This window comes from Ranitomeya imitator, chromosome 4 (assembly GCF_032444005.1).
Source record: "Ranitomeya imitator isolate aRanImi1 chromosome 4, aRanImi1.pri, whole genome shotgun sequence".
Lineage (NCBI taxonomy): Eukaryota > Metazoa > Chordata > Amphibia > Anura > Dendrobatidae > Ranitomeya > Ranitomeya imitator.
The window spans coordinates 134,853,630-134,868,916 of record NC_091285.1 but is presented as its reverse complement, the minus strand read 5'-3'; the positions used below and the strand labels follow the sequence as shown (position 1 = coordinate 134,868,916).

At 41.5% G+C, this 15,287-nt stretch overlaps 1 protein-coding gene across 1 annotated transcript in view; it reads left to right on the top strand.

The window, feature by feature from the left end:
* The window catches only part of LOC138675575 (organic cation/carnitine transporter 2-like), a 55,820-nt gene extending 42,828 nt beyond the window's left edge, over positions 1-12,992 (top strand). The window contains exons 8-10 of the mRNA XM_069763939.1: positions 429-611; positions 972-1,107; positions 7,030-12,992. Coding sequence (XP_069620040.1) covers positions 429-611; positions 972-1,107; positions 7,030-7,120 — 410 coding nt within the window. The 3' untranslated portion in view covers positions 7,121-12,992. The remainder of the gene's footprint in view (positions 1-428; positions 612-971; positions 1,108-7,029) is intronic.
* The last annotated feature ends 2,295 nt before the right edge of the window (positions 12,993-15,287 follow it).

The window sequence follows — 15,287 nt, the reverse complement described above, 5'->3', positions numbered from 1 at the left end:
TTTGACTCATATCCTGATATGAGGCACAATTGTAAAAGGATGAAATAAAAGTTTTGGATTTTAACAATTTAGTGTTGGAACCTCTCCTTTTTTTCTGGATATCTCACCATTGGAAAAGCCAGCCTGATGTGAATGACTAGCTTTAACATTTCACTTTGCTTTATTCCATGTATTATTTTCCTAAAACACAGAATATTCTTTGTTCTGCTGTTTTAAAATGTACTTACACATCAAAGCCAACACAAACGTTTAATTCCTTATGTTCTTGTTGATGTGATTTGGGCGAGGTGGGAGCTGTGTTTTGAGTCCCCAGGCCCCAGACAGTTTGGTTCCTCAAAGACCTCAATATTTAGTAATTTGATCTAGATGCCATATGTTCTTGATCTTGGTGCCCCAGTGGGAACATGCCGTATCTGTTTTTATTGCAGATCTGAGTATCCTGTCTCTCCTTCTGGTCATGCTTGGGAAGTTTGGCATCACTTCTGCGTTCTCCATGGTTTATGTATACACTGCTGAGCTGTACCCCACAGTCGTAAGGAACATGGGGGTCGGAGCCAGTTCTATGGCTTCCAGATTAGGCAGCATTTTATCACCTTATTTTGTTTACCTTGGTAAGTCCTGGTACATTATAAATGTTTCAATAAAATTATACCTGCTAGAAGTTATGATACTGAGCTTGTATTTTGGATAAGTAATTTGTTACCGGTTAGACAAATGCTGGACGCTAATGTGACGTTTTTATTTAGTAATATTCTTTGTGTGTATGAACAACTATACGTATACCAGCGCAGAAAGCAGCCGGACTTAGCGGACACTAAGATACATAGGTATATGTTGCATTGTAATCACTCTTAAATTCCATTACTTCAATTTCGGTGAGCCCACCTGCCACACTAATATTCTACCTCTATAATTGTAGATCATTTCTGGAACTTCCCTCATGTTCATCTTTACATTTGTTCCTTCTCCAGGTGCCTATGACAAACATTTGCCTTTTGTCCTGATGGGCAGCCTCACAGTTCTGGTGGGTATTTTTACCTTGTTCCTGCCAGAAACCCATGGTATGCCTTTGCCTGACACAATCGAAGAGATGCTTAGAGTAAAAGGGTAGGTGGTGAATTATTTTTCAATTTTCTTGTTTTAGATACACACCAGCAGCACAGCTACATCTGGGGAAAATATTACAGTACTTTATATAGTTTTCTTTGTTTGTTTGTTTTTCAATCCAGTAAATTCAAACTCATACTGAGAGATGCTACAGCGCATGCACCGCCTCTGGCGCCATTTTTTTTTAGTGTAATTTTTTTTTTGGACTGCAGCAACAAGGAGCCGAAGGCGGCGCTTGCGCAGTAGCATCTATTGGAACACGATAGATGCTAATTAGTGTTGAGCGATACCGTCCGATATTTGAAAGTATCGGTATCGGATGGTATCGGCCGATATCCGAAAAATATCGGATATCGCCGATATCCGATACCAATACAAGTCAATGGGACACAAATATCGGAAGGTATCCTGTAATGGATCCCAGGGTCTGAAGGAGAGGAAACTCTCCTTCAGGCCCTGGGATCCATATTCATGTGTAAAATAAAGAATAAAAATAAAAAATATCGATTTACTTACCCTCTGACGCGCCCTGGTCGTCACCGCTGCAACCGCCTTGCTTTCGTTCACTTTTGTCTCTTCCTTCTGTCTATGACGTACCCATCTGGCTTCTGACCTTGGACTCCTTGACCACTCTGACTCAAGGCTTGGCCGCTAGAAGTGACTAGCATCACAATGCGGAGATGAGGAGACTTTCATGCCGTAATGCTCCTCTATGCAAATTCTCTTCATAGAGGAAGAGGACTAGAACTCTAGTGCCACGTATAGGAAGTAGCAATCCTAAAAGTCAATATCGACTCTTTAACGAGCCTTGTCACATGACTTACTTCCTATAGGTGGCACTAGAGTTCTAGTTCTCTTCCTCCCTGAAGAGACAATTTGCACAAGAGAGAAAAGAGACAAGCGCACATGGAGTGATACAATATAGGGTAGAGAAAATTAGGGGGAGATGACTTTTAGATCACTTCTTATAGCATTTTTTTTTTGTTGATTTGCAGCGACCAAAGAAAAAAACCATAGTGTTTTGTGCATTTGTTTTCTATTTACGCTGTTTACCTATTGGGTTGATCAGTTTTATATTTTGATAGATTTGATTTTTCTGGACGAGTTAATAGCACACTTGTTTTTTTAATAGGGGAAAAGTAGAGCGATTTTAACTTTTATGGGGTTTTTACTCAAATTTTTTTTTACTTTTCACTGTCTTTATTAGTCTCCTTCGGGGACTTGAACCTGTGATCGTCCAAACTCTTTTACTATACCCAGCAATACCCCAGTATTGCTGTATATAGTGAAAATCACAGCCTTCATTTAAGCCCAGACACAGGCTGGGTTTCTAGGGTGCTTGGCTGTCATAGCAAGCAATCAGCGCACTGCGATAACCTCACTGGCCCACCGAGAAATTGACAGTGCCATTTAACAGGCCATTGCCTGCCAATTATGAGGCAAGCTCACCCGGTGACTCCGCTCCATACACCCACTATTGACTTGCGCAGTACATATACAGCTGTTGTCAGTGAGGGGTTAAATAATGCATGCTGTAATACACAGACAATTTTTTTTTGTATCCAAGACACACATAGTCGTCTATTGACCCAATGATAAATATTATACAACAGTTGGGCATCTGATCAGGTCTCCTAATACAAAAGAAAAATTGACCAGCACCGTCTGATAGAATGAAGCAAGTGTGAACAGGTGCAAGATGCTATGACTAATATACTAACCAAAGAGTGCAACAGCTAAGATATATGCAAACAGTGACTAACATGCATACTCTTCTCTGTGGATTTTTTCACATATTTATTAAACCATAGCAATACATTGTACTTAGTAGTGTGTGTTTAAAGGGACACTGTCACCTGAATTTGGAGGGAACAATCTTCAGCCATGGAGGCGGGGTTTTGGGGTGTTTGATTCACCCTTTCCTTACCCGCTGGCTGCAATATTGGATTGAAGTTCATTCTCTGTCCTCCGTAGTATATGCCTGCACAAGGCAATCTTGCACAGCGCAGGCGTGTACTATGGAGGGCATAGAATGAACTTCAATCCAATATTGCAGCCAGCATGCAGCCTGCGGGTAAGGAAAGGGTGAATCAAACACCCAAAAACCCCGCCTCCATGGCTGAAGATTGTTCCCTCCAAATTCAGGTGACAGTGTCCCTTTAAAGGAGTCTGTAGCCTGAAGTGTCTCATATCTGAGGTCTCTATTTTTTTCTATTAATTCAGTTTTTGTATAGAAAATACTTAATAAAATGTTATCTACAGTGCCTTGCGAAAGTATTCAGCCCCCTGGAACTTTTCAACCTTTTCCCACATATCATGCTTCAAACATAAAGATACCAAATGTAAATTTTTGGTGAAGAATCAACAACAAGAGAACACAATTGTGAAGTTGATCGAAATTTATTGGTCATTTTAAATTTTTGTGGAAATTCAAAAACTGAAAAGTGGGGCGTGCAATATTATTCGGCCCCTCTACTTTCAGTGCAGCAAACTCACTCCAGAAGTTCATTGTGGATCTCTCAATGATCCAATGTTGTCCTAAATGCCTAATGATGATAAATATAATCCACCTGTGTGTATTCAAGTCTCCGTATAAATGCACCTGCTCTGTGATAGTCTCAGGGTTCTGTTTGAAGCACAGAGAGCATCATGAAGTCCAAGGAACACAACAGGCAGGTCCGTGATACTGTTGTGGAGAAGTTTAAAGCCGGATTTGGATACAAAATGTATTCCAAAACTTTAAACATCCCAAGGAGCACTGTGCAAGCGATCATATTGAAATGGAAGGAGTATCATACCACTGCAAATCTACCAAGAACCCGGCCGTCCCTCTAAACTTTCATCTCAAACAAGGAGAAGACTGATCAGAGATGCAGCCAAGAGGCCCATGATCACTCTGGATGAACTGCAGAGATCTACAGCTGAGGTGGGACAGTCTGTCCATAGGACAACAATCAGTCGCAAACTGCACAAATCTGGCCTTTATTGGAAGAGTGGCAAGAAGAAAGCAATTTCTCAAAGATATCCATAAAAAGTGTTGTTTAAAGTTTGCAACAAGCCACCTGGGAGACACACCAAACACGTGGAAGAAGGTGCTCTGGTCAGATGAAACCAAAATTGAACTATGCCAAATAATATGTTTGGCGTAAAGGCAACAGAGCTCATCACCCTGAACACACCATCCCCACTGTCAAACATGGTGGTGGCAGCATCATGGTTTGGGCCTGCTTTTCTTCAGCAGGGACAGGGAAGATGGTTCAAATTGATGGGAAGATGGATGGAGCCAAATACAGGACCATTCTTGAAGAAAATCTGTTGGAGTCTGCAAAAGACCTGAGACTGGGACGGAGATTTGTCTTTCAACAAGACAATGATCTGAAACATAAAGCAAAATCTACAATGGAATGGTTCACAAATAAATGTATCCATGTGTTAGAATGGCCAAGTCAAAGTCCAGACCTCAATCCAATCGAGAATCTGTGGAAAGAGCTGAAAACTGCTGTTCACAAACGATCTCCATCAAACCTCACTGAGCTCGAGCTGTTTGCCAAGGAAGAATGGGCAAGAATTTCAGTCTCTCGATGAACAAAACTGATAGAGACGTACCCCTAGCGACTTGCAGCTGTAATCACAGCAAAAGGTGGCGCAAAAAAGTATTACGTTAATGGGGCCGAATAATATTGCACGCCCCACTTTTCAGTTTTTGAATTTCCACAAAAATGTAAAATAACAAATAAATTTTGTTCAACTTCACAATTGTGTTCCACTTGTTGATTCTTCACCAAAAATTTACATTTGATATCTTTACTGTATGTTTGAAGCATGATATGTGGGAAAAGGGTGAAAAGTTCCAGGGGGCCGAATACTTTTGCAAGGCACTGTATATAAACCAAAGAGTACAACAGCACTCTGTATATGATAGGATATATGCATTGTCAAATTTAAGCTTCACTATAGATTTATAGAATATACTTATAAAATGAAGGTTTTCACAAACTTGCCTATTCATGTGTGCTCACCAGCTAGAACAAGGCGTTTTTTCTCTGGCAGGACCCTAATTAATCATTTCTACCAGACATGCTTCTCCTGTGTGTATGTATAATGTGTATGTAGATAAATCGCTCCCCTTTTCATTTAGAAAATAAAAAAACAAATATATTTGGTATTACCACATCCATAAAAGTCTGATCTATCAAGATATAAAATTATTTTCACAATATATTATATATCTAAAAGAAAAGAAGTCAATATGCAAGAACGGCGTATTTTTTGGACACCCCCACAGAGAGCACAATAAAATCAGATCAAAACGTCGTATATGTATTTTAAAATAGTATTTTATAAGTTTGACATCACTCATACTGACGTGAAGAATAATACTGCCAAATAATTTTTAACAACTAACGAATTCTGTAAAAACAAAAAGCCTACAGTGGAATTGTGTGTTTTTGTTGTGCCACACTTGGAATTGTATTTTTTAGTTCATTACTTGGTGAAGAATGGTGCCATTCAAAACTACAACTCATCCCATAAAAAATAACCCTCATATAATTATGTCATTGAAGAAATAAAAAAAGTTATGGGTCATGGAGGAGGAGTAAAAAAAATGAAAAATCAATAGCTGAAAACTTCAGTCATGAAGGGATTTTTTAACAGGAAAAAAAAAGCACAGGCTAGATATAAATGGGTTGTCCAATGTGTCACAATATGTCTGACTTCAGACTACTGACTAATGACACCGCAAGCTGTCACCGGATCGGAGAGTCACTTGATCACAAAGATGCCTCTGGCCGCATTCCAACTAGACTTGCCTGGCTTTTCTCAATACCAGTGAATTGACAGAAGCCGAGCATGTCTAGTCGGCACGTGACCGCACGTATGCAAATCGCATAGTTTCTGTCACGTGACTTTCCACTCTCACCACCAATATCAGTGAATCCTGACAGCACGTGCACTTGGATTTTTTTTTCCCACTTTGTAGTTCATCACATGATAAAATGAATGAAAGTATGAATTCAAAGTACAACTCGTCCTGAAAAAAATAAGCCCTCGTACAGCTAAATAAAAAAGTTATGGCTCTTGGAATGGGAAGGAGTGGAACCAAAATACGGAAATTGACCGGTTGTGAAGGTGTTAAAAATAATGTTGATGCACAGCTCATGCATACCTCTTTTTAGGGGAGCCTATTGTGAGGATGAGTGGCAGGTAGTGTGCCTCTGCACCTCTTAAAGATCCACAAAATGGTCAATCTGTGGTCCCAGTCCTACGCAGTCTGCCTAAAAACGTTCCTAACTTGGAAAGCTCAAACAGTACCAGCGATAAGGACCCACATGTCTTCTGCTGATGTTGTAATGAAGCTTCCCTCATCACATAGTCTCCATTAAGTAAGTGGGCTAAATGAAGACCAGATGTGTGGGCCAGGATAAATGTGTAAGATCCTGGCGTCCTACAAACCATACCATGTGTGTACAGTAAGAAACTCATGGCCTCCTTACAGACAGTGAAACCCACAAACCGCAATAATGATGATTTCTGGAATATCCGGTTTCTCGCACTAATTAATATGCTCGTCCTCTGTTTTCTATGTTACATGTGTAACTTTGCACATCCCTCTCCGTTTTTTTCCCCAGACCCCCTTTCCTCCACACTCTGCCATTCTTTCTTCTTCCCTCAGTATTCCTCTCCTCCCTTCCTATCACTTATATCCGCCCTGAAGGAGCAGCAGACATTGGCACATCTGACAGTATTGCTCCAAACCTCGGTAATCGCGCTATTTCGGACAGAATTCAATAGTTTTGACCTCATCAGTCATTACAGAAAACCAATAACTACATTCAGAAAAGAAAAATGCTAAATCTGTGGGAACTTCAGCCATTATGTCCAGTGGTGTCACACATATTATTCCAATTTATCTCTTTCCAGATTCAAATATAAGAAGGGAATTAAAAAAGGTGCGACATTTCAGAAGCCGAGCAATGGGAAGCTGAAGGTTCTTTCAAATACGGCATTATAGGGCTCTGAGCTATAGACGAAATCCCCTTCCTTTCCCAGACTACTCAGTGTGGAGGACGTCCGTGACAAAGCAATGCTGAGGCCGCTCATCGATGTCTCCGCTCGTCCACTGAATGGATTGCACAATCTGCGTCTACTCACTGAAGAGGAGGTCACAGTAGGGCATATGGAAGATATTAAAGTCCCGCCACTGGTAATACATTTATGAGCAGTAGTTTCTGTATATATGATGGTGTGCTTTATTTATTTTCTATGTATATTTGCCAAGGACACTACAGGCACCTTTCTATGTCAGTGTACATGTACCCATGTATACATTTATCTGCATTCCACTACCCTCTGAGGATACACTTGCGAATGGTAATACTTGGAAATTGTCGCAATATTAAGCTTTGGTCTCCAAAAAAAACTACGGTACTTCAAAAAAGTCCTAAAGAAGAATGTGACTGAGCCTTAAGCCAGTGTATAACTTGGACGATGTGTTTCATCAGATAACACTTGCTGCAATGTTATACTATGGAGCAGTGCTGACTAGCGTTTTCTTTTTTTGTCTAGTCGGTATGAGGAAAATAAATCACTGCATTCTCTGATTGGCAGTCTATGGGTGTATGCAAAACATTGGACTGCATTCGGATTTCATCTGACTGCAGTCTGACTCACACATTGGAGAAGATGGACAAAAAATATGTCTTCTCCGCACTGTGATCTGATTCTTGTATGCAAGAGAATCGTATTACAGTAAATGCCACTCAGATCTCGCTCACAGCAGAGTATGAGACGAGGGTCATCTGCATATATCATCCGACATGCTGTACGCTAGTGCAAGCGTACTGTAAATGAGGCATTCATCTACTATATCCTGGTCATTTTTAGACGGAACTACTTACTATTCCAGATTTCTTCCCTCGGACTGCACCTTATTCTATTAGCATCTGTGCACTAAGTACGGTTTTATTTGGGGCTGCAGAGAGTGACCTCTGTGCCACCTCAAGCAGATGGCAGCTGATAGACTAACTTCATGGTAACGTATATGTAGTAGGCATTCAGATCACCAGCTATGGAGATTTCAAAGGTTTCCCACTCTATATCCAGTATATATTCATTACCGCTTACAGTAATGGTGCCACCCGGTAATATGGGTGGTGATGGCTTTCTCCAGCGCTCTGGAGCTCTTCTACACTGGCAGATTTGACATCTAGTCATTTTATTTTGAGATGTCGCCCCATTATTTCCATGTGTGCAGCATGAGGTAATTCCGTGCAGGACAGTAGCATTTGTAAAGGGATTGTCTCTTCTATTCATTGGAATCCCCAGCAGTCACCCGTAATCTGTGGGGAAACCTAGTGTTCAGTGTCACTGCAGCGCCACCACAGGGGACATGAAGAATTACACCATTCATTCAAGTCAGTGCAGGTCCAGACAGGTCATCCAGATCGAGAGATGCTCTTAGACACTTTTCTCCACTCTGACCAGACAGATGAAGACCCCGAATAGTGATGCCCTCCATTAAAGGTGTATTCCCATCTCCAAGTTCCTGTCTCAATATGTAGTAGGTTTATTATTATTAATAGCAAATACCTCCAAATAGAAATGTTATATAGTACTTCTGATTCGCTATGTCGTTTACCCCATGCAAAGGGCTTTGCAGTAGCTTAGGTATCCATTGTTACGACCACTAACAGATAACGAACTGTCACTATATGACTGATTGTAACCATGGATATATCAGCTACTGCAATGCCCTGCATATGGGGTAAGCGTCATAGCGAATCAGAAGAACTATACTGCATTTCTAATTGAAGGTATTTGCTAATTTTATTATTACACCTAATACACATTGGGATAGGATCTTGGAAATGGGACTGCCCCTTTAACTTTTAGTTTTATATCACGTTAGATGGATTTTCTTTATTGAACAATTGTACCACCCATATAAAGTGTCTCTAAATCCAGTCATTTCATGTTGCGTATAGTTGGACAGTATGATTTGCCTGACAGGTCCCTTGGATGTCCATTGTCTAGTGGAGTTGTCACCTCCGTCTGCTGCACGGCTGATCCTTGTCTGCTGTCAGTTTCTGTCTTGTTTCTCCTGTGAACAAGCTTGTAATAAAGTATAAGCAATGACTCTGACTACAGAGCCGCAATAAATGACTACTATTACACCAAATGGCGGCCTTACATACTCTAGTGACTTCACTGGCCATATTACCAGAGCCATGGCGGCTGCTACAGTAAGGCTATGTGCACACGTTGCGGATTTGCCTGCGGATCTGCAGCAGTTTTCCATCAGGTTTACAGTACCATGTAAACCTATGGAAAACAAAATTCTCAGGGCACATGCTGTGCAAAATACCACACGGAAACGCTGCGGTTTATTTTCCGCAGCATGTCAATTCTTTTTGCGGATTCTGCAGCTATACAAATCCTACTATTAGAACATGAGTGGTGCCAAGGTGTAGCTCTATCTAACCAAGTTCACTTGATTCATCCCTTGAATGAATGAAGACCTCCATGCACTACTACTTTTACACTTGCGTCGGTATGGGTCAGTCGCTATGTGTCGGGCTGACGTACCGACGCACGTTGTAAAATTTGTGCATGACCTGGGCAGCGGATGCAGTTTTTCAACGCATCCGCTGCCTATTCTGAAGTCCGAGGATGAGGGGGGGCGGAGTTTCGACCGCGCATGCGTGGTAGAAAATGGCAGAAAAACGTTACATTGAACGTTTTTTGTGACGACGGTCCGCAAAAACACGGATCCACACGACGGACGCGACGTGTGGCCATCCGTCGCTAATAAAAGTCTATGGGCGAAAAACGCATCCTGCAAGCACATTTGCAGGATCCATTTTTTGCCCAAAATGACGGATTGCTAAAAACGCAAGTGTGAAAGTAGCCTAAAAGTGTTGTCCACCACTAGGACAGCCTCTTCTCTCTCTGAATGTTTGCCCCGTGGAAATAAAAACACCAATACTCGCTTCCCATGCCGGTGCCATTCCAGCGGTGTTGTCCTATTTCCACAGTCAAAAATACCAGGCGGCTTGATGGAAACTTAGGACCCCTAACCATGTACCAACAGAGCTTTATCCGTTGGCTTGTAATTTTCATCGGTAGATTATCTGTCGGTGCCCAGAGACCTTCTACTGTGTAACATTTGTCAGACAAATATACAGTGTGTACGGAAAGTATTCAGACCCCTTTAAAGTTTCATTGCAGCCATTTGGTAAATTCAAAAAGTTCATATTTTTCTCATTAATGTACACTCTGCACCCCATCTTGACTGAAAAAACGCCCCAGGAATTTTAGCAAATTTATTAAAAAAGAAAAACTAAAATATCACATGGTGATCTCGCGCCTGCGTGTACCCAAGATCCCGCCCCGCAGTGTGTTCTGATTTATTCATACTGCGGGGTGGGATTTCGGGTATGATGAATTCCATCAGATGATGTGAGTCGAAGGGCAGCGCAAACAGCGCTTGCCCGAAAAAGAAAAGCACAGCGCCGTGTATGTTACTGAAGATAGAGGAGGCGGGGCCAGGCGCATGGAGGGGCTGACTGATGGCTGGGAGGCGGTTGTGTCCGGGGGAAAAGACATGTCCCGGGACAGACTAAAGGTATGGCTCCAAAATTATGAAAATTAATATTGCTGCGTTGGAAGGGAGCACAAAAAGAAGAGCCACCGTGACAGAATGCAGCCTTAGTGCTGCACAAGGTGGCTCTTTTAGTGACAGGTTCCCTTTAAACAGGCTGCCAATTACCAGACTAAAGAGCAATACGCTTGTTCCTAGGGTGAAGCTTTGAAACTAGCTTAAAAATCATTGTTCTTGGCAGCACATTTCCCTATTTAACAGGACTTTTGCTGTTGAGAACAATTACAATCTACTCGCACCGCACAATCACACCATGTACATGAAAGTGTGGTCAGCCTGTCTAAACAAGCTTTTAAACAACCGCCAATCAGTTTACATGTAGTCGTGTAACGCCCACAGCTTGGTAAATGTGAACCCCTCCAAAGGTTTGTCCCTTTCATTTCATGCTGCTTTCAATGATGCTACAAATAGACTGTTATCTGTATAGTACAGAAATCTGAATGGACACATGAAGGCTTTGTTCTGATGGCTGTACCACGGGCACATGTTCTAGGTAAATCTCTACGATGAAGCGTGATTAGGCCAGGACTTGCAGTCCTTAATCATGCTAAATGGTTACATACTAGAATAGACTGCTTTAGCATGAATCTTTTCCATCAGTCTTACATCTGCTTTGTATGGTCATCTTCTGGTATGGAAAAATGATGCACTGGAGATTGCAAATATACCTTGTTCCTAGCTAGAGCTTTATATTCTGCCCCTGCCCTCGCCCCCACAAGGTTCTCTATGTATATGATCTATTGACATTGAGCTGCTTATCAGAGGAGGGGGCATGGTCAGACCAGTGCTTGTGTGCCGTGTAGTCCAGACAGTGATAATGTCCTGATGATAAAACCTTCATTGTAAGTAGACAACTGTACACAACCTAATAAGGGACACATGGTTGAAATCTGTGTTTCAGCCCCTATCTCCTGCTGTTGTAAGATTACGGTATGTAGCAAAACCAGCTGAGAGATTCCCTTTCATCTCTTTTTTTTTGCACCTTTGCACTGTACATGGTATGAAGTTATGAGTATAAAGCATTTTGATAAAGCAGATGTTCCATTTGCTACTTATTTTGTTTTCCAGTTACTGAGACATAGGAAAATGTCAGTCTCTGATGACAAGCGCTGAATGCTAAATTATCAGCAGCTAGATTGGTTCCACTTTTTAATTACCGGTAGCTTCTTAACAAACGACGGCTGACTGTCACGTTATTGTGATGTACTTTTCAGGCACTTTTCACATTTTTGTTGGTTGCTTCTGTCCATTTGAGAGGAAAGCTAACTGGGATGCACCAGTATTCTCCATGTCAAAACTATGGATAACTTAATAATGTCCATTGGGCACGGTAGTATTGGATGTCTGAATTCAGTAGTTTCCGTTCTACATTGAGGCTACCATGCTGGTGTCAACATAAATGAAGATCTTGGTGTGTGTGTTTTTTGTTGTTTTTTTTTTCATGGATACGTCAACCGAATGCAAAATCCTGATATGTTGTAGGTGAAAAAAGCACTATCAAATTGACTAAAAATGTAAATAATTTAAAAGACTAATTTCAATTTCATGATAATTTCCCACTCTATGTTCTCCTGGCTCCATAGCAACAGACTACCTGCTTCATTTTGCATAATACAGTGTGTAGTCTGTTGCTAAGGAAACCGTTTATAGCAACTGACGGAATATTAAACTGTGCAGCAAATTTAAGCAAGACTGATCTTGTGCTCTACAGAGAAGAATAAGATGGCTTTAGTCCAGTGCTTGTTTGATCTGGAGCTGTAACATACTAACCATGGAAAGCTGCCATGCTTATCCAAATCGTGAATAATGAACATGCCGTTCTGGTCATTGTGCAGTGTTTGTCCAGTAAAATGGTTCAGATTTTGGGTATTTTTGGCAGTTTCTCCTTATTTGCCTTATACTGAATATGAAATGTTGGAAGCTGATGGCGAACACGTAACCGCCTGATCTGAGTCGTGTTGTGAAGAGAAAGCTTTAACTACTACTCAGTATCGGCCATATTTATTCTAAATCTTCTTCAGACTTTCTTACTTGAAATGTGTATGAGCACAACAATGCAAAATGTCTGTAAAATAGGTGTTCTTATTTCTACATTTAACTTGTAATGTGATTTAGAAACTGTCATGTAACCATTTTGTATTAATAAAATTATTTAAAAACATATCATATTTTTGGATGCAAATACAATGATTATATAAATGAAGTGAAAATAAAGTAATATAAAAACCGCTACGTGTTTCTGATCTTGTTGCCGTAGTTTGGCTATATTCCTGCATGTACTCACTACAGTTTTCAACAATAAGCATATCGCCTGCTAAGAGGGATCAGTGGGTAAGTGCCCATGCTTCAGTGTGCCAGGAAGAGAGAGTATAGCTGGGATAGCACAGTGGGCCACCTCCTGGTTCTACATAGGGTGTCGTCATGTCACTGCTATGTGACATATCCTGTGCCACACCACAAAGCTTGTGCACTCATCCATTGGTAAGACAAGCAACACGTCACACAATAAGAAGGGAAGATGGCACATTGCAGACAGAAATGGTATGAGTGCTCAACAACCCCTTCTCAGGAACCTGCCCTAAGTTAAGGTAAGTTTCAGATAAAATGGAGAAAAGAAGAGAGTTAAAAAAAAAAGGTTGAAATCAGAGGATGAAGAAATGTGCAGGAAGACCTGCATTGTGAAACCCCGCTCTGGTCAAACCACGCAGGAAATTGCAGTAAAAAGATGCTGGAAGGACACACCAGCTCGCTATGCCAAGGTATGTACAAAAACAAGATACTGGCAGGCTTTCTGTGTGACCCGGCCAAAATTCTCAGTCCTGTAAACACTTTACACCGACTGTAGAATTCACTCCCAGTAAATGATCATATTCATAAGCAGCAGATCTGTTGCAGACGCAATACCACGTTATATATTCAACGGGGAACTAACAGCTACAAATTGACACAAAATCATGCGGATCTTGCTGCAGCTTCTTCTGAGGACTGTCCGTAGGAGAAAAAAAATAAGATATATCTGCTGGTGATTTCTCCCGTCCTAGCCGTACTTTTCGATTTTTTACAATGCCTTGCTTGTAGATTATGCTCAGGGTCTGCAGCAGACCTACAACATACTTTTAAGATTTAATTGGTATTCTTTCGACTCTGGTATTCTTTCGACTCTGCAAAAACTCTTACTGTTTCACTTATTCATTCTCGTCTGGACTATTGTAACTCTCTACTAATCGGCCTCCCTCTTACCAAACTTTCCCCGCTCCAATCTGTCCTGAATGCTGCTGCCAGGATCATATTCCTCACCAACCGTTACACTGATGCCTCTACCTTGTGCCAGTCATTACACTGGCTACCCATCCACTCCAGAATCCAGTACAAAACTACTACCCTCATCCACAAAGCACTCCATGGCTCAGCACCACCCTACATCTCCTCCCTGGTATCAGTCTACCACCCTACCTGTGCCCTCCGCTCCGCTAATGACCTCAGGTTAGCATCCTCAATAATCAAAACCTCCCACTCCCGTCTCCAAGACTTTACACGTGCTGCGCCGATTCTTTGGAATGCACTACCTAGGTTAATACGATTAATCCCCAATCCCCACAGTTTTAAGCGTACCCTAAAAACTCATTTGTTCAGACTGGCCTACCGCCTCAATGCATTAACCTAACGATCCCTGTGTGGCCTATTTATAAAAAAAAAAACAATCAGGTTCCTCGCATCATGTTCTCATTCACTTTATGCAGTTAATAGCCCTCTGTGTCTGCACTGCTACATACTTGGGCAGTTAACTGGTTCATGCAGCTTTACATGAACACCCGAGCCTTACACTATGGCCGGTCCGAATAACTAAAACAATTGTTACCATCCACCTCTCGTGTCTCCCCTTTTTCTCATAGTTTGTAAGCTTGCGAGCAGGGCCCTCATTCCTCCTGGTATCTGTTTTGAACTGTATTTCTGTTATGCTGTAATGTCTATTGTCTGTACAAGTCCCCTCTATAATTTGTAAAGCGCTGCGGAATATGTTGGCACTATATAAATAAAAATTATTATTATTATTATTATTCTCACGTTTGAAAATGATACCCTATCCATTCTAAACAGACATCTAAAGAACCCCTTGTGAAAAGAACAGTAATCACTGGTAGTGATGAGCGAGTATGCTCATTGCTCAGGTTTTCCTGAGCACTCTCGGGTGATCTCCGAGTATTTATGACTGCTCGGAGATTTAGTTTTCATCGCCTCAGCTGCATGATTTACAGCTGCTGGACAGCCTGAATACATGTGGGGATTCCCTAACAAACAGGCATTCCTCACATGTATTCAGCCTGTCTAGCAGTCGTAAATCATGCAGCTGCGGCAACAAAAACTAAATCTCTGAGCACTAACAAATACTCGGAGACCACCCGAGCGTGGGAAAACCCGAGCAACGAGTACACTCGCTCATCACTAGTGATCAGTCATGTGCACTGTCTTTCTATTCATTCTTAATGGGAATGCCGGAGAGAGCAGAGCACTGCGTGCA